The sequence below is a fragment of the Somniosus microcephalus genome, chromosome 20 (assembly GCF_052327205.1).
Source record: "Somniosus microcephalus isolate GS21.2 chromosome 20, FLI_Smic_1.0, whole genome shotgun sequence".
Lineage (NCBI taxonomy): Eukaryota > Metazoa > Chordata > Chondrichthyes > Squaliformes > Somniosidae > Somniosus > Somniosus microcephalus.
Genome location: NC_141006.1, coordinates 64287716 through 64313537, shown reverse-complemented (window position 1 = coordinate 64313537; position 25822 = coordinate 64287716). Strand labels below are relative to the sequence as shown.

The following is a 25822-nucleotide window of genomic DNA, read 5'->3' as shown; positions in this document are numbered from 1 at the left end:
GGCTTAAAATGGTGTCTCCCGCGCTTTCCTTTCTTCCCCGCTGCGGCTTAAAATGGCGCCTCCTGCGCTGCTGCCAACGCCGCTTTCGGCGGTCCTCGTGGCAAATGGCGATGCCCTGTGGGATTCGCGCGCTGCTCCTGCGCTGCTGCCAATGCCGCTCTCTGCGGTCCTCGTGGCAATGGCAGCGCCTCGCGTTTTCCTGCACGCCTCTCTCCCCCGTTGATGCTGCTCAGCCCTTGACCACCGGCTGCGCTCTGCTCTCTCTCGTCTCTCTCCCCCGCTGACGCCGCTCGGTCCTGAACACCGGCTGCGCCCTGTGCGCTCTGCCCTCTCTCTCTCCCCCGTCGACGCTGCTCGGCCTTTTTCTGTGCCGCTCGGTCGGGCTCTAGCCCGTCGCTGTCCAGGAAGGGTCTGCGCAGTACCTGTTGCCAGCCCATTTCGCTGGACCACCGTGACTGGAAAGCCAAGCCTGGCTCTCGACAGCCTCCCCTGCAATGCTCAAATCTCCGCTGGATGACTGGGCGGTTGCCCGTGGTCGACGCCCGTGCTTCTGGACTCGACCTTCTTCCACTGTTCTCCAGGAGCGAATCCCTGGGAGGTGATGCAGAGCTGCAGGTAGGTTCGAATCTGCTCGTCGCCACTGTTACGCCCATGTAATAATAAGAAAAGGACTGCAGAGAACGGTGCAACAGGTGTTTACTCAACGTGGTTCAAACTGCAACTGACTGTACAGATCACTACTCAGGGTTTATATACAGGTGTGGTCACTGCCGGTACTACAGGATACAGGAGCTGTAAAAAGTAGTTCTCCCCCTTAAAGGTACATACATTACAGTTTGGAACTCTCTTCCTCAAACGGCAGTTGATGCTAGGCCAATTGTTAATTTTAAATCTGAAATTGATGGATTTTTGTTAACCAAAGGTATTAAGGTATATGGAGCAAAGGTGGGTATATGGAGTTAGATCACAGATCAGCCATGATCTCATTGAATGGTGGAACAGGCTCGAGGGTCTAAATGGCCTCCTCCTGTTCCTATGATCCTATGCAAACAACATTTGGCACTGAGCCACATAAAGAGATATTAGGACAGATGGTCAAGGAGATAGATTTTAAGGAGTGTCTTAAAGGAGGAGAGAGAGGTAGAGGGGTGGAGAGGTTCAGGGAGGGAATTCCAGAGCTTAGGGCCCAGGGAAGACAGCTCCAGTTTGAGGTGTGGCCTATAAGTAGGAAGGGACCTATATGCATGTCACTATGGTACCTTTGTGTTTGTTCATATTTGTCACTATTAAGTCAAGAGTGCTTGTGGCGATTTGACGACATAGCTTCACAGCAAGCTTCATACCCTACAAATTCTTGACATTTTTAAGTAGAATATATCTGCAAACGTCCAATGAGTTGTCAAGAGTGAGAGCCTTGCTGAGGTAATAACTAAACTGTTTTTGACAGTTCCATGAAGCATTGTTGGACTATTCCAGATGAATATCAAAAGTAATCGGCTAACAGATACCAATTTCCAGTGGTTAAACTTGGCGCTTCAATACATTTGTAATTTAGTTCCATTTAATTAATATTGATACGAAGCACTCAAATAAATCCATACAACATTAACTCAAATGACAAATCCTAATATTTTATTCATGTGGATTTGAGTCTTGGTCATACGCCACAGATGGTGAGAATTAGCACCAGCCCGGGTACTGAATTCAAAAGATTCTGGAGCCAGTCTGACTGGAGGGGTTTCCATGTTTATGCTTTCATATTCAGACTAATCCATTGAACAAATCAATTATCTGGGCTTCAGAGCAGACAGCTGTGATTGATGTCAAAGCACCAAAGACCAACAAAAATATCTTTGATGCAGGCTCACCAACTCAAAACATTCATCTGTGTTTCCTCATTCCGATGCACTGTGTACATCTAGCATTTTCTGTTTCTGTTTCTGATACACATATGTTTCAGTGCTGTCTCTGGAGCCAACCTTGCCTATGGGTGCAGTACTCTAATACAAATGAAGTGGTGCCATTGCCTCTGCAGGTGGGTTGTCAAAGGACCTCTGGAGACAATGCACTAATATGAAGCCGAAGGGCTTAACTTCCATCCTTGATCTCTGTTGAGTTAGTTGATCTCAATTAGGGCAATAGTGGGATGATACAATTGGCCTCCATGTCCCTATGCTAGGGAGGTCTTCCTAATCATTACCCATTGACTCCTGCTGCAAAGTGTTTGCATATTGGGAGAACACTGGGATTAGTACCTGAACAAGAATATTCATTAAGGACACCAGACAAATCCTTAACCCTTCACCTTAACACGGAGGATCGGGATGGTGGCCAAGCCATCATCAACAACAACTTGCATTTATATAGCACCTTTAACATAGTTGAGAGACGGAGAGATTTAGGGAGGGAATTCCAGAGCATGGGGCCATGGCATCTGAAGGCACAGCCACCAATGGTGGAGCGATTAAAATCAAATATGCACCAGAGGCCAGAATTGGAGGAGCGCAGAGATCTTGGAGGGTTGTAGTCCTGGAGGAGGTTACAGAGATAGGGAGGAGTGAGGTAGGGATTTGAACACAAGAATGAGAATTTTTAAATGGAGGTGTTGCCGGCCCGGGAGCCAATGTAGGTCAGCGAGCACAGGGGTGATGGGTGAACGGGACTTGGTGCGAGTTCGGGTACGAGCAACCATCATGGAGCCGTCTGAGGTTTGCCCCACAGTTTATGCCTAGCAGTTAATGATTCCTAAACTTGGTTCGCAGAACAGATTTACATCAATCAGTTTGGATTATATTAGCACTTACACTACCCACCTCCCACTCGGATCCACGCAAGCTGCGGAATGAATAAATTAACCCTTCCTTGCCAATTATCAAAAACGAAATCAGACAATTAAGTCATTATTAACCTTCAAATCATTGTTACCAGTTCTTGAACTAAAATATTGAGTAAAGAAATAATTAGGGTTAATTGACAAAATATCATATTGACCTTCAGTGAAGTCACATTATTTTGCTACCCTAACTCGCACCAAGTCCCGCTCATCCATCACCCCTGTGCTTGCTGACCTCCATTGGTTCGCGGGCTGGAATTTTTAAATTCTCATCCTTGTTTTCAAATCCCTCCGCGGCCTCGCCCCACTCCCCAGCTCTGTAACCTCCTCCAGCCTTACAACTCTCCGAGATCTCTGCACTCCTCCAATTCTGGCCTCTTGCAAATCCCCAATTGTAATCGCTCCACCATTTGGCGGCCGTGCCTCCAGCAGCCTGGACCCTAAGCTCTGGAATTCCCTCCCTAAGCCTCTCCGCCTCTCCACCTCTCTCCTCCTTTAAGTCGCTCCTTGACCTCTTTGACCAAGCTTTTGGTCACCTGTCCTAATACGTCTTTATGTGGCTCGGTGTCAAATGTTGTCTGATAACACTCCTGTGAAGCACCTTGGGATGTTTTACTACATTAAAGAGGCTATAATAATGCAAGTTGTTGTTACATATAAAGCCTCAACAGCCCTTATTAGGGAAGCAAGCTAAACTAATTCACTAATAAAGTGATGGATAAGCTAATGTCTGAATTAAACAGCAGCACAGCACAAATTAAATATTAATGTGCCACAACTGCACTGATCATTCAGAGTTTGTCTGGAACTTAAAACAATGAGTACTTTATTACATACAGCATTAGCCTGACTGTATTACTCAAATAAGGAAGAGTCACTGAGTCGTAGCTTCCAAGCTTGGCCTGTTCTTAGATAGTCATACATTCATAGAACCACCACAGCAGCCTATGCGTTATGAATGATAATTAACTGCTTGTGTCGACTAAGTCTGTTCATATGACATATATCTGGGACTAAAATCTAACTGAGCTGCAAAATTCATATAAACTGCTGAATCAGTCCGCAAAATGATGACACTGCAATGAGTCGGATCAAGATTTTAAAAGAAGCAAATTTAGTAATCACGTGGTTAGTCTTTTTTTATGGAAGCTCCAAAAACCTAACGTGATCTTTGATGAAAGGAATTGAATTCTAAAATGGAATAAAATTCATCTTTGGTGCGAGTTGGTGATTTAGTTTCAACAAGGCAGGAATGGGGACCCAGGAACAGTGAAGGTTTGGAGGGATTAACAGCATCTTCTTTTTGGTTCAACCCCATCTTGACTGGCATTCCTGTCACCAGGATCAACATATTGGATCTTCTTTCAAGGTCAGGTCTGCAGGTTCAATACAGAAGACTGATGCCCAGTGAATGGAAGGATGTCAAGGAAAGATAAGAGTCTTCAAAATTCATATTCCAATGAGCCTGTTCCAATGGTCTCTTAGGGAGAGAAGGAGGCAGGCTTCAAACTATTAAATGAAAGTAGCAGGGGTGTCTAAGCTATAACCCATTGGCCACAGGTGACCTCTGAACCCGTGGCCCAGGCAGCCCACCCCTATTTACACACATTTCTTATTTGTTGAGCGCCTGGAGATTTGGAAGGGCCGTTCTTATCACTGTTGCTGCACAGGGGGATAAATTCTAATTCAGAATACCAAGATTTGGTTTTTCAATTTCATTCTCAAGGATGTGGGTGTCACTGGCTAGATCAACAGTTATTGCCCATTCCTAGTTGGCCAATACAGCTGAGTGACTTGCTAGACCACTTCAGAGGACAGTTAGAGTCACATATGGAGAGTCTCACTTGAAATGCTAACTTGACTTTTCTCGTTCCGATGCTGAGTGACCTGTGGTGCATCTCCAGCACTTCCTGTTTTTATTTCACTTTCAATGTATTGACAGTTTACCTCCTCTCTGAGCACTGATGTCAGTAGAAAATCTGGTAGTGTGATGTATGTGTGTGTGCACGTGTATGTGTGCATGTGTGTGTGTGTGTGCACGTGTATGTGTGCATGCGTGTGTGCGTGCATATGTGTAGATGTCAGTTGCGGATAGTATTGGGTTAGCTGTGATGCTCCCTGTGGTCGAATAGACTACTGGTATTCACTGTCCAGATGTATGTATGTATGTATATATAGAAGAACGGCTAGTAGGGTGAGGTACTAGAAGGCAACCAATGCCTGTAGAACTGGTTCCCAGCAAAGAGTCAATGCCTTCAGGAAAGGTCAATTTAAAGGTAATTTATGGTTGACATCAAGAAACACTTCTACAAACAAAGAGCAATCAACAGTTGGAATGGACATCCAGTTAGAGGAGTAGAGGCGGATACCTGAGATCAGTTAAGAATCAATTAGATGCTGAAATGGGAGGATTGTAGAGTCTTTCTAGATGGATGAATTAAGTTGGGTAGAATAATCTTCCTCATCTGTCATTATCCTGAGAGACTGGGAAAAATATTTGATGGAGAAAGGAGAACAAAAAGTCAGCTTTCCTCTGTGGGGTCAGGGTAACTCTGCCAACTGAAAACCACCCACGTCAAACCAGACCTCGTGTGTCCTGTCTGATTTTATACTTTCTCTGGGAAGTGGATAGATTGAGGCAACAGATTTTATTGTAGGACGCCACACCCCAAAAAATTCCAGTTCAAAATAGGAGAACATCTCCTTTCAAATCTTGCGAGCTTTTGAAGGAGATGGTTATAACTTTTATTAATGTTTTATTTGTTTTTTTAAAAGTCCAAGTTAGGGTTTGTTTCAAAAAACTATGAGAGCTGTCTTGAGGAGCTGATCGACAGAACATTAAAGGATTTGCAGAGCATTCTGTACTTTCTTATCTATGTTTTGTCTCCCTTAGAAATTGCATTGCGTCTGAGGTATGTTTCATGGACTTCAGCTGTGCCTGTTTTCCTGTCTTGGTTATATAAAACGGAACCCTATCATTATGCTCAAACCCCACTTAAAGGGGCACTGTCTTCAAGGGGGGGGATGGGAAGTATTTGGTGTAGTACGTTCATTCATTTCCTTACAACATACAATTCAATGATCTCTTGTTTGGACCAACGTGGTTCAGGGCTCTCCTGCCTCACAAACAGAAACAGGTTTGCCAAATGCTTTTTCAATAAGACAATGCCCCTTTAATTTCTTTCATTTTGGTATGCTCCTTATTGCAGTGCTATAGCTTGTGTATGCGCACGTGTGCGCGCATATGTGTATGCGTGTGCCCGTGTGTAATGGTGTGGGTGTGTTCGCGCACCCACGTGCAGGGAGGTAGGGTTGAGTGGGAGACAGCTTGAATCCCAGCGCACAACATTTGCTCTATTTACATCTGCTGATCAGAAAGGTGGGCTAATGTCTGAGGTACAAATAAAGATTATGAAGATGTTATTAACTAAATTAACTGTTGGCTTCTGTTCCTGACACTTAGGATGTCCCAAGGCCTTTTACAGCCAATTAAGTACTTTTTGAAGTGTAAGAAACACAGCAGCCAATTTGCACACAGCAAGGACCTACAAATAGCATTGAAATGAATGACCAGATAATCTTTTTCAGATGTTGGTTGAGGGATAAATATTATCCAGGACACCAGGAAGAACTCTCCTGCTCATCTTCGAATAGTGCTGTGAGATCTTTTACATACACCTGAGAAGGCAGGTGTTTAACGTCTCATCCGAAAGGCGGCACCTCTGACAGTACAGCACTCCCTCAGTACTGCGCTGAAGTGTCAACCTGGATTATGCGCTCAAATCTCTGCAGTGGGACTTGAACCCACAACCTTCTGACTGAGCCAAGGCTGACACCTATAAAGACTGAATGATGGACAGATATTTTATTAAGACTGGGAGGGGAGGGGCGGGAAAGACAATGAACAGATCCACCAACCCTCCGAGATCTCTGTACTCTCCAAATCTGGCCTCTTGAGCATTGCCGATTTTAATCGCTCCACCATTGGTGGTCGTGCCATCAGCTGCCAAGGCCTAAGCTCTGGAATTCCCTCCCTAAACCTCTCCATTCTCTACCTCTCTTTCTTTTGTCCATTTAAGACTGAGATGAGGAGGAATTTCTTCACTCAGAGGGTTGTGAATCTTTGGAATTCTCTACCCCAGAGGGCTGTGGATACTGAATCATTAACTATATTCATAGCTGAGATTGATATATTTTTGGACACTAGGGGAATCAAGGGTTATGGAGATCGGGTGGGAAAGTGGAGTTGAGGTCAAAGATCAGCCATGATCTTATTGAATGACGGCGCAGGCTCGAGGGGCCGTATGGCCCACTACAGCTCCTAATTCTTAAATTCTTATGTTTCTCCTTTAAGACGCTCCTTAAAACATACCTCTTTGACCAAGCTTTTGGTCACCTGTCCTAATATCTTCTTATGTGGCTCGGTGTCAAATTCTGTTTGATAATCGCTCCTGTGAAGTGCCTTGGGACGTTTTACTACGTTAAAGGCGCTATATAAATATAAGTTGTTGTTGTTGGTACCCTTTAATTCCAGGGGTGTTTAAGTTTGCTCTTGTATGGTGTTGCTGCTCATTATATATCTGTATAGGTTCAATTGCTGGTGTCCATGTATGGAGCTGCAAACAAAGCCTTTATAATAAAGGGTGATGGGTTCCTATTTGTGTTCATTAAAAGGTCCTATGTTATGGGCTATTATGTTACCATAGCAAAAAACCGAGATTACTCAGGAACATTCCAATATTGTAAAAGACCTGTGTGGCTTCCTACGCAATACAAGGAGTGTGATGGAACACTTTCCACTTGCCTGGATGGCTGCAGCTCCAACAACACTCACGAAGCTCGACATCATCCAGGACAAAGCAGCCCGCTTGATTGGCACCCCATCCACCACCTTAAACATTCACTCCCTCCTCCACCGGCGCACCGTGGCTGCAGTGTGTACCATCTACAAGATGCACTGCAGCAACTCGCCAAGGCTTCTTCAACAGCACCTCCCAAACCCGCGACCTCTGCCACCTAGAAGGACAAGGGCAGCAGGTGCATGGGAACACCACCATCTCCAAGTTCCCCTCCAAGTCACATACCATCCTGACTTGGAAGTATATCGGCCGATCCTTCATCGTCGCTGGGTCAAAATCCTAGAACTCCCTCCCCAACAGCACTGTGGGAGGACCATCACCACACGGACTGCAGCGGTTCAAGAAGGCAGCTCATCACCACCTTCTCAAGGGCAATTAGGGATGGGCAATAAATGCTGGCGATGCCCAGATCCCAAGAACTAATTTTTAAAAATGCTGCAATTATTATATAAAAATATACAGAAATAGAAAATGCTGGGAATACAGCAGGTCCATCTGTAAAGAGAAATAACATGTGATGTTTCATCAGAACTGGCATGATATATTTTTCAAAGCGGTGCAGGGGAGCTCTCCCGGTGTTCTGGCCAACATTCAGCCCTCAACCAACACCACAAAAAACAGATTACCTGGTCTTATTGCAGTTCATGGGATCTTACTGAGCACAAATTGGCTGCTGTGTTTGGCTCAGAAAACAGTGAGTGCATTTCAAAAAGTAAACCGTTGGCTGTGAAATGCTTTGGGACAGCCTAAAAGATGTTTCTATAAATAGAAGCACAGTGCATGACATGAGAACATTGATTCTCAATGGCATTATCACGCTGCACTTTTCAAAAGCTTGACTTTACTTGCTTATATAGGGTTGTCACGATGAAGACACTCAACAAAGTACAGAAGATTGTACTTTTCCATTTGGCACTAACAGGTTAGATATTGTACAGGCCTCTGATTACACAGGACACCCACAGTGAGAACCAAACAGACTGATTAGGGAGAAGGGGTCGGTTTAGATTTGACCTGCTTTGAAGTGCAAGTGCTCAATACATCATTTTTTTCTGACACGTCCTATTGCAGTGAAATGATTAATAATCACAGATGTTGTATCTTCAAGCAACAGTTTTCAGAAGCACTGAATCCCACAGTGGTATTAACCAGTTTAAATTATTGACCAGGGCTTAATTGCAGAAAAATAATCACTTTCCATAAATGGCCGTGCATACAACACTGTGGCACTGGAAATCCCAGTCTCCATAGGAGTTGCTGATTGATCCACTCAAATGGAGGGAGGAGGAATACTTATTGATTAATCACAAATCAACATTATTACCTCCCTTCCCTAATCTGATTTCTGATTGCGCACTCGTCAAAGTCAAATGGTATTTCTGGAGATGACAAGAGGCTTAATGCGCCACTACCAATAAGAATTAGTGCATTTGAAGAGGAAAGGGGAATGCAAGCATGGGCCGGGAAACTGAGACTGAGTGAAACTCGTAGAGCTGGTGTTTGTTCAAGTAGCCTGCTCACAGAAGGTAATCTTCCTCTACAGGTCAGACATCCTAGGGTGGGTGAAGGAGAACAGCCAGGATCATGGACCTTCTCCTTAGGGATGCAGTCAGGCATTTTTTCAATGTATGGGCCCCGTTGCGGAAGTCACACTTGCGAGTTAATGAGGTGCGCCAGGGTCAAGCAGGTGCAGCTATTGCGCTTCTTTAATATTTAGAAAAATACCCGCGCAGTTTTCATTATTTTCATACTTTTCTCGCCGTGTTTTCATTCGTTACAGTGAACAGAAGAGAAACAGTACATGCAAACGAGGAGATACAATAGGGGAACAGTCATGACTTGGAAACCAAGAACGTTGATCTCTGCACCTGTCAAGGACACACATCCTGATCTATAGGCCTAATTAATCATGATCGGGTCACAGCCTGTGGTTATCAGCTCATGTAGTACGGCAATGCTATTGTAAGGAACTGAAGTCAGGAGTTCGTAGCCATGGTCAGGGGCCCCTTCATTTATTACAATACCTCTGTGTTACTTGATACATTTTAAACCTAACTCAGTGACTCCAGGCACAAAGACAGGTTTTCAGGTGTACAATATTTATTTACGACAACTTTAAAAGTAAAAAGAATGGCTAACGAATCTGTGTGCCTCTCCACCATGGGAAGGTGACCATTTCTTCAAGGTGGAATCTAAGCACTTGAAAGAAACTCAACGGAGCGGCTACAACAATGTATCAATTAGGCAACTTGGTGAATATAAAGTTGTTTTTTATCGTAAATAAAGTTTTTCATTTGTTTATTCAATCTTGGAGTTCAAGGAACCCTAAAATAATCTTGGAATTCAATGAACACAAGACCATTATGACCACTGTAGGATATATACAAACATGAGCTTTGTGTAAAATAAATATTTTCCTGTTAAACTTCTAGATGTGTTTTGTACTGGTCAATAAAGCATACAATCACAATAATAATCCCAAAGGTGTGAACAAATGTAAAGAAAAACACTTTAATTAAACTGAATCTAAATGGTGTAGCTGCTTGTGTGTTGGAAAGTTTGGGGTACTGGTATCATCGCTAAGCTCCAGAACAGATTACACTCTTTAATAAACCAACAGATGTAAGACCTGGTTTACCTGTGGGCAAGGAGGCAGTGATGAAAAAAACTCAGTTGAACTGCTCCAGTAGGCGCAAACGAATCACTTCTTTATAAAAAAAATAGATAACTTCTATCAACGTGAGCAACATTGTAAGATCTCGCCTTGTGCGAATAACAGAGAAAGAAGTGGCCCAGTAGAAAGGTCAAGTCCAGAGGAAAGCTTTGGAGTTTTGTCAAAAATGAAAGGGACTCATCACAAACTATGAACAGAACTTGGTCCGATCGAGCCCATCCCACTAATTTCAGATCATGACCTTACTTAATGTCCAGGCGATTAATCTTCAGTGATATCAATGAATCTGCCAAGTCTACCATGTCTTCATGTAAACTGTATGAAAATTATCTGAAAGCTGTAGGGGTGGGCTGTTCTCGGCATTTGAAGAACAGTCACTCTCGCGCACAATGTGGCATCAGGCCATTCACCTTTCAACTCTAGCCTCTGACCTTTTTCCCCACTGCAACCTTTCCTTTTCTTGTCTCTTTCTATTTTATTGGTACAACTGTGGCCGGTGCTCTTGTGAGCTCCCTCGTGTTCCTCTTAAGTTGTAAATAGCTATCTTAAGTGTGTTGAAATCGAGACTTGTCACATTTTCTTAATCCATCATTGTTTCCCACTACTCCAAAACCATGGCCTTCCTTACCCTCTCTCTGTTGCTCTTTCCGTCTATAAGCCTTAGGCTGTTAAAATCTAACCATTATATCCTGACTTTCAAAGTCGTCCCATGGGAGTATCCTGCACTTTGGGCCTCGGTCCTTCATTTGGCTTTACAATTATATAAAAAAAATAAGTGTCCGGCACTCAAGAGAAATACCGGGCTCATGGAGCACAGCCGGCACTCCGCGGGGGGAGAGGGGGGCTTCACAGAAGGCCAGGGACAGCAACGGGGGCAGGTGCTGGCACGTGGCCAGCAACAAAATGGCCACCCAGCACCTCACCTTTAATTAGCGCTGCCCAAGCTGCAGGTAGGTCCCCCCTGACCCTGTCGGACATAGCGTCCGACGGTAAGTTAGGGGGCGCTAGTGAAGATCGTGGCCGGGGCACTGCGCACGGCGATGGCATCATCGCCGGCGGCGCAGCACCGTGGGGCACTAACGGTTACCGCCGCCGCTAACCTCCCACTGAATTTCGCAGGAGACGTTGGTGGCGCCGCACCCGGGCGCTAGTTGCTTTGCGCCCCATTAGCGCTCTCTTAGGATGGGTTTGTGAGTGGGAGGGGGGAGGAGTTTTGGTCCCCGCACATTGTGCAGTTTTAAGATGGCAGAGTGTGTCTTATTTTTAAAGCAAGTTCCCCGTCAGGAAACCAGCCTGATTGATCGGCTTGGCTCCCTCTTGGGCGGGAAATGCTCCAAAGGAAGCTGCAAGCCCGGAGCAGGTAGGGAGCCTGCACAACGTGGCTGGGGGAGGGAGGGGGTCTGGATTTTGTGGGGGGGGGGGGTAGTCGTTGCTCCCTGGCAGGGTCCGGTACCAGGTGGGGGATCTGATCGTGGGGGTGGGTGGTTGCCATTCTCGAGGGGGTGGGGAGTCCGAAGTTCGATGCCAAGGGAAGCAGGTAGTGGGCTGGGAGGAAACACTCTGAGGCCTGGGTAACCCGGGCAGCCACGGATAAACCTGGAAGGCAGGTTATATCGGAGACACGCAGCCTCATTATAATATTTAAATGACCAACCCGCCTCCTGGGAGCGGGTTGGTTGCCCGCCACCCATCCCACCTCTGTTAAACCCAGAAGTGAGTGGGTTGGAATTGGGTTTGAGATTTTTTTCATTTTCACCTCTCGCCCAACCCAAACCCACCCGTTTTTGACTCTGTAATTCTATATATAGAGACATAGAAACATAGAAGATAGGAGCAGGAGTAGGCCATTCGGCCCCTCGAGCCTGCTCCGCCATTCAATGCAATCATGGCTGATCATCCAAATTCAGTACCCTGTCCCTGCTTTCTCCCCATATCCCTTGATCCCCTTAGCCTTAAGAAATATATTTAACTCCTTCTTGAATATATTTAATGAATTGGCCTCAACTGTCTTCTGTGGTAGAGAATTCCACAGGTTCACCACTCTCTGGGTGAAGAAATTCCTCCTCATCTCAGTCCTAAATGGCTTACCCCTTATCCTTAGACTGTGACCCCTGGTTCTGGACTCCCCCGCCATCGGGAACATCCTTCCTGCATCTAGTCTGTCTAGTCCTGTTAGAATTTTATAAGTTTCAATGAGATCCCCTCTCATTCTTCTAAATTCTAGCGAATATAACCTAATTGACCCAATCTCTCTTCATACGTCATTCCTGCCATCCCAGGTATCAGTCTGGTGAATCTTCGCTGCACTCACTCCATGGCAAGAACATCCTTCCTCAGATAAGGCGACCAAAACTGCACACAATACTCAAGGTGTGGTCTCACCAAGGCCCTGTACAACTGCAGCAAGACATCCTTGCTCCTGTACTCGAATCCTCTTGCTATGAAGGCCAACATACCATTTGCCTTCTTAACTGCCTGCTGCACCTGCATGCTTACCTTCGGCGACTGGTGCACAAGGACACCCAGGTCTCGTTGCACTTACCCTTTTCCCAATCTATTTCCGTTCAGATAATAATCTGCCTTCCTGTTTTTGCTACCAAAGTGGATAACCTTGTATTTATCCACATTATACTGCATCTGCCATGCATCTGCCCAATCACCCAACCTGTCCAAATCGTACTGGAGTTTCTCTGCATCCTCCTCACAGCACACACACCCATCAGCTTTGTGTTATCTGCAAACTTGGAGATATTATATCTGGTTCCCTTGTCCAGATCATTAATATATATTGTGAATAACTGGGGTCCTAGCACCAATCCCTGTGGTACCCCACTAGTCACTGCCTTCCACTCGGAAAAAGACCCGTTTATTCCAACTCTTTGCTTCCTGTCTGCCAACCAGTTTTCTATCCAAGTCAGTACCTTACCCCCAATCCCATGTGCTTTAACTTTGCACGCTAGTCTCTTATGCGGGACCTTATCGAAAGCCTTCTGAAAGTCCAAATACACCACATCCACTGGTTCTCCCTTATCTATTCTACCAGTTACATCCTCAAAAAATTCCAATAGTTTAGTCAAGCATGATTTACCTTTTGTAAATCCATGTTGACTTTGTCTGATCCTGCCACTGTTTTCCAAGTGCTCTGCTATTACATCTTTTATAATGGACTCTAGCATTTTCCCCACTACCGATGTCAGGCTTACCGGTCTATAATTCCCCATTTTTTTTGCGACACTGCCTCGTTTATGCTACAGTCAGATCTGCCAGCTGTAGCACTGTATATAAATGGAACATTATTACAGGGGGAGGTAGGAAAGCTTCACTCGTGTAGACTACATATTGACCCCATTCTCTGTGGACCCCGGGCTAGAATTGTTTGTTAAAATCCAAGTAGCAGTTCCAAGAATGAGGGATGACTTGTAGAGTTTTAAAATATGAAAGGACGCTGTTCGACCCATCAGTCCCGTGCTAGCTCTCTGAAAGAACACACTAAAAGTCCCACTCTCCTGCCTTTCCCCCATACCTTTTACATTTTTTTCTTTTTCAAATTCTTATCCACTTCCCTTTTAGAAGCTCTCACCATTGCTTCGAGTTGGGGCATTCCATGCCCTAATAATCCATGGCACATAATTAATAATCTCCTTACCTCTCCCACTGTTCTTTTCTTTGATAACGCCGTGGGACATTTTGTTATGTTTAAGGCATTATATAAATGCAAGTTACTGTTGTTTGGTGATGATCTTAAATTTATGCCCTCTACTTATTGACTCACCAACCAGTGAAAAGATTTTCCTGATTTATAGAATCATTGAATAGTGCAGCAGAGAAGGAGGCCATTCGGCCCATCGAGTCTGCGCCGGTTCTTTCAGGGAACAATCCAGTTAGTCCCACTTCCCCGTTCTTTCCCCATATCCCTGCAATTTGCTTTATCAAAACCTCTCGTAATTTTGAGCGCCTCAATTAGATCTCATTTGAGCCTTTTTTGTTCTAATGAAAATAACCCCAGTTTCTCTTATCTCTTCTCCCAGCTAAAGTCTCATCATTTCGGTGATTCTCTTCTTCAGCCTCTCCATGGCCATGAGATCCTTCCTAAAATTAGGTGCTCAAAACTGGACACAATATTCCGAGGCCTAACCAATCCCCAGCATCGAAGCTTTGACCACACTCAATCAGCTCCGATGGACGGGTCACATTATCCGCATGCCCGATACGAGACTCCCAAAATAAGCGCTTTACTCGGAGCACCGACACAGCAAGGGAACCCCAGGTGGGCAGAGGAAATGCTTCAAGGACACCCTCAAATCCTCCTTGAAAAAGTGCAACATCCCCACTGACACCTGGGAATCCCTGGCCCAAGACCGCACAAAGTGGAGGAGAAGCATTCAGGAAGGCGCCGAACACCTCGAGTAACATCGCCGGGAACAAGCGGAAGCCAAGCGCAAGCAGCGCAAGGAACGCACGTCAACCCAAGCACCCCACCCACCCGCCCCTTCAACTACCGTCTGCCCCACCTGTGACAGAGACTGTAGGTCCCCCATTGGACTCATCGGTCACCTGACAACTCATTTTTAATGTGGAAGCAAGTCATCCTCGGTTCCGAGGGACTGCCTGAGAACCAATAATTTGTACAGGTTTAGCACTGCCTCTCTGCTTTTATACCCTGTACCCCCATTTATAAAACCTAGGGCCCCATGTAGCTTCTTTCTGAAGAATAAAGTTTAACTCCCATTTTTCAAGATTTGTATATCAAACATCAAAAAACACAACGGCATTTAAGAAGATAAAAGACGTTTCAATGATTTTTTATTTCATAAATGGGCACAGCACAGATATATATAATAAAAAAAAGACAAAACCTTTTTTTTAAATCCTTTCTCATGGCCAGCAACTTGGAATAAAACAGTTTACAAATTGGAAAGACAGGTACTATAAGGTCTAGACTGCTACAACTCTACAAGGGTTATATACAAGACAACTGAAATCCATTTATGATATATTTCCTATTAAAAATATTTACATGCTTCTTCAAAAGGTGGAATTATTAGCGCACGAGATACAACTGTACGAATAATCAGAAGCGGACGTTCCAATTTCCATTTGGTTCCTGTTCGCTGCGCAAGGAACCCTTGATACACGAACATCGTTTTCAGAGGGACAAATACTAAGACGCACATTAATGCCATTAAAATTTATACAGTTTTTAAAAACTATTTACAGAATTTGTTAGAGGGCAAGATTCAAAGTGTGCTAATTTTCTTTATATATCCACCACGTGGCTTACACCCGTTCACTGGTTACATTTTGTGGACAACATAATGAATCCTGCAAAAACAGCATTGAGCACCTTCCAGTTCGATTGTCGGATACAGAATTCATCATTCAACATTCAACTTAATCTTTCCTAGACTATCTCAGGAGCTCTCCCTCCACGTGTTTAGGCAGAGTTCCTGTGGGACACAATTCTATTTTGGCAGATTGATTATTCTTGTCTTGTGCCACTGAGGTAGCTGTGACAATGGTGTAATATAAAGCACGACAGTAAGTGTATCCATTAATACTCAATAGGCCACCGTCCACCACTCCCAGGTCTCCCGGTGACTACCATGGATTTCTTGCGCAAAATGAATCCTAAGTGGAAAAAACGAAAGGTACAAATGCACCCTCCAGTGTGATAAAATGAGAAGGTATTCATGATTGGCAAGCTCTCATTGCAACAATACTGTCTGTCATCCAGCCTCATGGGAAATATGAAGGGTTTTTCGTCTGGGAAGTGGTTTGAAGTGGAGAAATACAAATTAAACGTCATTCGGTATATTCAAAACAGGAGTCGATAGATTTCTGACTAGTAAGGGCATCAAGGGATATGGCGATAGGGCCGGTGAATGGAGTTGAGGCAGAAGATCAACCATGATTTCATTGAATGGCGGAGTAGGCTCAAAGGGCCGAATGGCCTACTCCTGCTCCTATTTCTTATGTCTCTGGATTGATTTGTTCCCCGCCCCCTTTCCACCTACAGTTAGGCACTTGTCGCCAAGCCACTTCCTCTAGGCAGGGGTGCTCAATAGTCCCCATCATTAACTTCAAGCACTGTCATTCATGTTGCTTCGTGACTGTAACATTAGGAAGAAATATTGGAGAACGATGAGTTGAATTTGGATAACACCCTCCTGGCCACAGCCTCAGGATGGGATGACCTCATTACTACAAAGTGCCACATCTAACAGCTGAACGAGAACTATCCAAAAACTAAGCCTGCAGCAGAAAATGAGTTTGAGCTGCAAGCAGCCTGGGGACTTGAATGCTCAATCTCATCGGGATGCTGAGCATTAAACAGCTCAAGTCACTGGGCCAATTTATCCTGTGGTGTTAAAAGCAGAAAATATTTTCTTGTAAAGGGCGGTAAATTTGGAATAACTCACTCTCCATAGCTTTCCAACCGTTTGGGCAACTGAAGACTCAGTGTTAGCAATTTCGTGCTTGCAGGCCAAAAATTTCCCACCTCTAAATCCGTGCTGCCTGACGTATGGTAGTGGACAAACAACTCCTTCACACGTTTTACAATGATAAGTTTTTGGAATAGTTTAAAGATTAAGAAGGCCACAAATTGTCATAATAGTGGAAACAAACATAGAGGCCACCATTTTCGACTCACCACTTGGCCTGTCTTCACACGGGATCTAAAACAACCTTCCTTTTAAGTGTCATTTTTATTGAACTCTACAAGTAGCTCCTTTCACTGCAGTCCTCTGCTGACAGATGGCTCCAACTGAACCCAACTTTACAGACATTGCTTATGAGAGGATTTTGCTCCAATTGAACCCAACTTTACAGACATTGCTTATGAAAGGATTTTTAAGCTTTGCAACTAACATGGAAAGGACAAGATTATTACTGAGGGGAAAAGAGAATAGCGTACTGTAGCTTCTCAGCAGCCCCCACCCCACTTTCATCTTCTGCCAATCTCTTTTGAAGGTATTGACTCATGTCAGAGTAAAGGGGTGGGTCCCGTCGCCTCTGAATAAAGTTCTCTTGACTCTTGGGTTATGATTGGGATTGTGCACCAAGGCTTGGGCACACAATGAAGGCAAAAATGTAGCAAACCCAAACTGTTAAACATGTTCACCTACCAACCCAACCCCTCAATCTTAGGATAAACAGATTGACTCCATACTTCCACCACTCTGTATGAATTGGATATGTTCAAATCACAACTCTCTAAAGCTATTAGGAACTATGATGGAATAACGAACTCCGTCTAGCAAACTTTTGTTTCCCAAATTAACTCTTTGACGGTCATGGAGAGATTTTCAAAACCTGACCTTTCTTGGTAAATTTTTGAGGGATGAAATGTATCATGCAGCCAGGGTCAGGGTACAGCGCCCTTCGCTCTTCCAATGTATTAAGCCCCCAAACAACAGTAGCGCACCATGCACTGCACAAGCCAATCTCCATTCCTCACACCAGCTGCCATTATGGCCTCATCGACAGGTTGTCAGTACAGTGCCAACTAATGGGCCGAACTCTTACTGGGAACTGCTCTGACATTGTCCGGACTTATTCAATACAGTTAGAAAATGAGACTGAATTAAGCTGACTTGTAATTCTTGGTATGCTCCACATGATATACAATATTAGAAATATGTACTATTTTCCCATTTTTCCCATTGTTTTAAGATAGAAAACCAATGTAGATTTTAGAAGCTGTTGTTTTTAAGCCTTTTTGTCTATTCCTATGCCAGTTTTATTTAAATTCCATGCAACAGTAACACTGAATTGAAAAAAAAAATCAAAAGCCTGGAATAAGCAACAGGAGTCATTCAAACTTTCCGGCTTATTGTGACCGATTGATGTCTGGCAGGTTAGGCCAGTACATCCAGACCCAATTAGTTGGTGGCTGAGGGAATTTTAGCTGGGGAAAAAAAAGGATGCTTTCCTCTCTAACTGGAAGGGAAAGAGAACTAGGTTTTAAGCCTGTGTCACAGTCTCCACAAGATGGTCTTGAACACAAGGAGGTCGGAATGAGATGGACCATGACAGCAATTCAAGCTTGGCCAATTGTTTCAACATCCAATCAGGAACCACACACAACATTTGCACCTCTCTCCTGCCCCTGTGCCGCGAGGGTTAACATGGACGCTGTTACAGCTGGCACCATTTAACTTCCCTTCAGGGTGAGAACAATCCACTACTGTGACTCTTTCAGATCTCTTCAAATATACTGACTGTTATAAATCTCATCATCATCAAGAAACTACTCATGAAATAATGCTGAACGGCCAGCTGGTGGCGCCGTCCAAGGAGTATAAATACTCGGGCGTGGGCCCAGCTTGCCAGGGACAGTTTGTAAGACAAGGAACTAGTGAAGTACAACTAGACTTCCATGTTTTGAAACAAGTTGATTAAAGCCTTGCTTTATGTTCAAACCAAGTGCGTAGTGAGTTTTATTACATCACTGACTAAAGGCTGGACTAATGACACCTCAGTAGTGCATGCGTAATATTCTGGTGTATGTGAATAGCTAGTTGCCCCACCTGGCATACAATCTTGATGAATTTTATAATTTCTCATTAAGGGTGTATGAAGGAAGAGCAATGCAACCGTCCATCACTGGGGGTAATAAGCAAGCAGTGTACTCTTCTGGTTGGGTGTTTAAACAAATTGTCTGTAACTTAATAAAACTTTAAATAAAACTTAACAAATTAAATTAAAATTTGGTTGGCCGGGGTGATGATGCACTCCAGTCCCCGTGGCACCCACCGGTTGCGGAAGGCCTCAAGCGTGCCGGCGGACACCGCGTGCTCCATCTCCAGGGCCACCCGGGCGCGAACATGGCCGCGGAAGAGAGGCAGGCAATCGGGCCCCCTCGACCGCCCGCTGCCTGGACCAGTTAATGGCTTTTTTGGCCAGGCCCAGCAGCAGTCCCACGAGGAGGAAGCAAGCAGTGTATCGCCACAACACTGAGGCATCTATTAGCCTAGTCGGTAAAATCAGTCAGCATATGTGAAAGAACGGGAGTGGCTGCCGTCAGGTGCAGTTGACTACTATTAGGAGCCTAGTTCTATCTGCAAGGCCCATTAGGTTTTACAATTCAGCATTCCATCATGTGGTAATATTGGTGCAATCTAATGTTATGGCCAGTAGCAATTCCAGCATGATATCGGAGGGGAGTCAATTAGGATTAACAGGGCGGCAGCCAAACAGAGTTCCTACAAACCACTGAAGAGGTTTATTAATCGTGGAGTGGCTGCAATTGGATCAGGAAGCCAACAGAGCTGCTGCAAGTTAATGCTTCTCCCTACACTCCCAGAAGCCAGAACAGAAAAAGGGAAACCTTCAGGGTAAGATTAGCATTGTGACTTGTCGGCAACACAAGCCAATCGGTCTTGGCAAGCTGACAGTAAAGACCACAAAATGTAACGGTTACAGTATGAGAAATGCATCATGGGAAGCAGCAGCCAGTTTGGGTTGAGATACTTTCTCCTGGATGCTCGTCAGTCTCCCCACCCCACCCCACCCCACCCCACCTCATCAACAAAACAAAAACAAAAATCACCAAGTCCCAAGTTCAAGATTAAATGTCGGTTAGATTCGAAAAGCAGCTTAACTAATGAATTGGAATGATAAAAACTGCAACTTTCTTTTGTGCAACAATTGACCTCTCACCTACTGCCCATTTACTGACTGTCCGATCAAGTATGGGGTGAAGTTGCTCCCTCCTTTCTATACCTCACCCAACCAAGGCTACCTCACACCTGTACTGCTTATTGTCTATATTGTCCAATTTGTTTATTATAGCAGATAAGTACCAAATTAATGGTGAAAACAAATTGAAGCTGCAAATAATGAGATCTCTCCATTCCCAAGGTGCTGATGGGGTGAGATGACGGAAGGTTTGGGAGGAGGCTCGTGTGGAGCATAAACACCAGCATAGACCCGTTGGGCCGAATGGCCTGTTTCTGTGCTGTACATTCTATGTAATTCGGAATGCAGAATGCAATTTATCCTCCCTTTGATTCCAAATTCTGTTAAATGCATTGCCTGGATTGTAATTCTGGTTGATCGGTTAATGAATTTAACCTGAATGGAGAGCCAGAATCAGCCTGGTTTATTTTTAAAGTATCAATAACAACATACCACGCCTTTGCATGGCAACGTGGATGGATTTACCTTTTTGCTCACTATTGTTCCGCTCACTATCCACTAGCCAGCACGGACAGGCTTTGAGTGAGAGAAGGAGGTAGGGGTGGAGGTAAGATGTTGAGATCTTGCAGATGGTATTACAGCTTGACCTTTATCAGATGCTCATCATGACCCTCTAGTTATATACATGAAATATGAGCTATTTTCCCAAGGATTGTTTCTTGAATGTAAAGTCAAAACATGTGATGTATAGTTTTATTAACAGCACAACTGGACTGGGATGTCAGTATTGAAAAAGTTGTTGAGTTGTCTCATGAAGGTGTATTGGTTGCATTAAAACAAAAAATCATTATAGAGAAAAAAATCTAAAATTCATACTCTGTCCTACATAAAACCTCAGAGACAACCTGTGGGAAGAATATTCAAGTCAAATTACGTTAACAGTCTTTATTCTGCATCTCATTTTCTGGATTGAATTGGAGGACCTTATTTCAATCTCCTGTGGCACGGCACACAGGGGACACAGAGTAAGTGTAGTCTTCAGGTGAAAGGGGGTTGGGGAGCAGGAGATAATTGGACCAGGGAGAGCAGGATTAATTCAGTTCTCATTTTAAAGTCATACATTCTGTCTTTTTTTTCCCTCCTCCACCATTCCTAGGACCACTGATAATGGAAAGTGCCAATGTTGCCTATGTCGCTCTGATTACATCCTCCTACCAGAGATGGTGCTGTAGCGCTTTCACTGGCGGGAGCGTGCAATTGCAATATGACAAGTTTACATTATAAATGTGAACATAGGAATTTCTAATAGAAAAGTTAACAGGAAATGTATTAAAAATGGTTTTTTTTTTTTTAAGCACTTGTAGCAATCACTTGGTTGGTACCAGTGCTAATGCTGTCGAGTCCAACTGAGGAGTCACAAGGGCTTATACAGTGATCTCACAGGAGATCCTTGGGCACCATGCCCATGTTTTCCTGGTATGCGCGGTGGGTAGACATAGCTCCCCGCTGGCACCATGAGCTCGGTAACTCAACCCCTGCAGATTCAACCAAAGGTTACTTCTGGGGACATTACCGTAAAGAAGGATTGCGACAGGCAAGGTGACAGTGGCAGTGAATAATCTCAGAAAACCAGACCACCAATTAAATCTTCAGCAATCCGCGGAGATAAAAAGAGAAACTGGGAACACTGGGAATCTTAATCCACAACGGAATATGCTGGAGCAGCTCAGTCAATATTGGAAAGACCAAAGACAGACTGAAGTTTCAGAAAACTGATGACGTTTCTACCCAAAACATTAACCTGCCTTTGCTCTTTCCAGATGTTGATGGGCCAGCTGTGTGGTTCCAGCACTTTTTTTTGTTGTTTCACATTTCCAGTGTTGAAATTTTCCTTTTCATCTCCCCTATGTCCCAAACCTGGATATATCCCTGGGACAAACTGCTTGGTTCCCAAGACTCCAAATGTAACACTTCCTGATTGACAGTGCAACTCTTTAATGGGTTGCTCACGTGCAAAGGGTTTTTCTCTGTCTCCATCCTGCCTCCTCGGGCAGTGTACCAATTCAACAGCTTCTTAATGCACAGTAAATTTAACAAAATAAACCTTAAACAGTGAATCGGCTAAATGTATTTTACACTGGGACAAATCTCTAAATCATGCCAAGTTTCACATACTAATAACCCTTTATTTTGGCTAGTGAACTCTGACCTTTCAATTGTTCTATCTCTAATATCAGACATGCTTCTAGAAACCATGACACATTCGGATGTCAAAAGATTATTAAACATCTGTTCTCGGCAGATTCATTACATTGGCCTACCCATCGCTCCCGTGGATATATCGATTCTTTCCTGCAGTTCCCTGGTACCAACATGTGCATGACTCCCAGTGCTTCTTTTGCTCTCTTTGCCTTCACCCTGTTCCCCGGCACAGCTGGCTGGCACCTTAGTCATCAGTGTTGAAGTCCAGCACTGCTCCCTCTTACTATCAAGTAGGAGGCAGCAGAAGTCACGATTATGAGATGAGGCAATCCCAGCCCCTATAGCAGGAATAAAGCGTCTATTAACATTGTGGCACCAAAATAGTCAAGGTATGGAGAGTGGGATAGAACCATCTAATGATAACGTTCCCTTGTTTATTCTTGGTGGAGAGTGAGAGAGACGGGAAGGTGGAGAGCAAAAGAAGGAAAGAGAGAGATAAAGAAGAGGAGAAGGGAAAGAAATAAAGAACAAAAGGAATCCCGCTGCTGTCAATTGAGAAGGGCAGCCAGAGATGGATTGCAGAATGTAACAGAAGCACAATGGGGAGGAGCTTACCTCCACTCACTCTCATCTTTATCCAGTGTTTTCTTCCCAAAGGTTTGGTGGGAATAATTCCAATGAATGATAGCATCATCAGAGAACGTGAAGCTTCTAGAGCTTGTGCTCCAGATACATGCCTAGTTTTGAGGGTTAACTTTTGCTTTTCTGGTGCTGGTAGTGGATGATGGTTCCCTACCTCAAATCAAATCCTCCCAATCCCAGACTGAGTCACAGGGAACAAGGTGTTAAAGACAGGAACACTTCTTTCAAAAGAATTTTTTTAATTCAATCTGGCACAAACTTATATTCCTTCAAAAATTCAGCAACATTAAGGATATGTTTCGTGACCTTCAAACCTCAGCTATATCATCAGAATTTAATACTCTTTCATTAAGCTTTCATACAATTTCAGTACAGTAACTCTATAGACATCAGATATTGATTGTCTATTTTCAGAGGGCAAGAATCATTTTTTGTGAATATATATATTATATATAATATATATGTATTCAAGAATAGAGAATAACAGATAACATGGTACCAAGCTATTGCTCACAGAAGTTTTGAAGGTTGAAAAACAACCTTTTACACAACCCTACTGTTTAGATCAAATGTAAAATGTAACCATTCTGGATGAGCAAAATGTACTTAAAAAAAAAAACTATTTTCCTTTGATATGCAAACCTTCAGCACCTCTCAGCCACTAGGACTATTCCCAATGCCCTGCGCTATACAGTAATTCTATTGCGGTGTTGCAGTTGTCTAGAAGCAGTTGCTGTGCTTTGCGTTTACTTGCCCCCGAGTACAGACCCCTTTGAAAGTCTTGGATCGGACAATGACAGGAAATTCAACAACACGCGTGAAAAAGACCAGCATTAAAACACGGCTCTGCCACTCAGCAGAATTTTTCTCAAGTGACATTATTTGGGGTCATTATTCATTTTAAATTTTTTTTTTTTATTTAAGAGAATGATCTGTTTACAGTCCAAGCAATGAGAGGCACTCTTGATTTGTTTATGCATAGAACTCCTCTTGTTTGTCAGGTTTTTGGTAAGCTATGCTCGCCTGCTTTGGCTCCTCCAGTGTGTAGCTTCCTTCATCCTTTTTCTTCATTCGATAGATCAATAGCATAACCAGGAAGGCAGCGAAGAGTGCTCCGACCACTCCCCCGACCACAACCGCTGTGCAGGAGGAAACAGAAAATGTTGTCAATGCTAGTTTATCTCCTGTGGCACTGCACACGGATAGTCAAGCCCAAGTGTAGTCTTCAGGTGGAGCAGGGTTACAGGGTGGCGTAGAATTGGACCAGGGAATGCAGACGGGATTCAGTCCCTACTTTAAAGTCACAGAATCTTACAGCACAGAAGAAGGCCATTCGGCCCATTTGAAAGAGCTCTCCAATTAGTCCCACTCCCCTGCTCTTTCCCCACAGCCCTGCATTTTTTTCCTTTTCAACTATATATCCAATTCCCGTTTTGAAAGGTACTATTGAATCTGCTTCCACCCTTCCCTTTTGGGCAGTGCATTCCAGTCTGAGATTCTGTCTTTAATTTTATATTATACTATTATGTTAAATTATTTATGTAGCCAAATTGCTAAGCGTACATCAAGTTGGGAAGCAGTGGAGTTGGTTGGAGCAGGGGAGTGTCTCAGTACAGGCTGAGGAGTTGGGAGCTGTAAAAGTGGGTGCAACAATCAGGAAGGTGTAATTACAGCATGACACATTTCCGTAGAATTAGATCAAATTTACAGCATAGAAACAGGCCATTCGGTCCAACTGGTCTATGCCGGTGTTTACACACCACACGACTCTCCTCGCACCCTCGTCATCTCACCCTTTCAGTACAACCATCCGTTCCTTTCTCCCTCATGTACGTATCTAGCTTCGCCTTAAAGCCATCTATGCGATTCGTTTCAACTGCTCCCTGTGGTAGCGAGTTCCACATTCTAACCACTCTGGGTAAAGAAGCTCCCCCTGCATTCCCTTATTGGAGACTAACTTATATTCAAGGCCCCTAATTTTGGACTGCCCCACCCATTATAAATATGGTCTTCAGAATTTATAATGGCAAAAGTTAACACAAAAGTGTGACAAGACTGTGTGACAACAAGAAATAAAGTTTTGTAGACAGGAAGTGCATGCAGTTATAAGATTTTTTTTCATATATTTTAGCTATAATGTTAATTATATATGTAATTATACATTTATATAATGTCTTAGCTTGTCAAAATGTCTCAAAGTGCATTATTTATTATTGTTATATAGGGAAATACAGCAGCCAATCTGTGTGAGCAACATCCCATTCACAATGAGATAACTGACCCATCTTATTTTTTTTGGTGGTGTTGATTGAGAGAAGAATGTTGGTCGGAATGGTACCAGGAATGAGGGACATTAGTTATGTGGAGAGACTGGAGAAGCTGGCGTTGTTCTCCTTAGAGCAGAGAAGGTTAAGAGGAGATTTGATAGAAGAGTTCAAAATCATGAAGGGTTTTGATAGAGTAAATAAGGAGAAACTGTTTCCAGTGGCAAAGGGTCAGTAACCAGAGAACACAGATTTAAGGTGATTGGCAAAAGAACCAGAGGCGACATGAGGATTTTCTTTTTTACACCGTGAGCTATTATAATCTGGAATGCACTGCCTGAAAAGGTGGTGGAAGCAGATTCAATAGTAACTTTCAAAAGGGAATTGGATAAATATTTGAAGGGGCAACATTTACAGGGTTATGGGGAAAGAGCAGGGGTGTGGGACTAATTGGACAGCTCTTTCAAATGGCCTCCTTCTGTGCTCTGATTCTAGGATGTTGATGGGGCTTCCTGCTGCTTTGAATGGTGCAACAGGGTCTTCAATATCCATCTGAAAACCACCCAAGAACAGGCAAACAGGGCCTTGGTCAACAGTCTCACCCGAGGAACAGTACTTCCTAAGTACTGCACCGGAACATCAATGTCGACTGTGAGCTCAAACCTCATTATAGGGCTTGAACCCATAACCTTCTGATGGAAATGAG

General features: G+C 43.9%; 1 protein-coding gene across 2 annotated transcripts in view; it reads right to left on the bottom strand.

Annotated features, from left to right (window-relative positions):
- Positions 1-15152: 15152 nt before the first annotated feature.
- sdc3 (syndecan 3) overlaps positions 15153-25822 on the bottom strand; it is a 272670-nt gene continuing 262000 nt past the window's right edge. For both annotated transcript variants that reach the window (XM_085962847.1, XM_085962848.1), the window contains exon 5: positions 15153-23991. In XM_085962847.1, the coding sequence (XP_085818973.1) occupies positions 23825-23991 (167 nt within the window). In that variant the 3' untranslated portion in view covers positions 15153-23824. The remainder of the gene's footprint in view (positions 23992-25822) is intronic.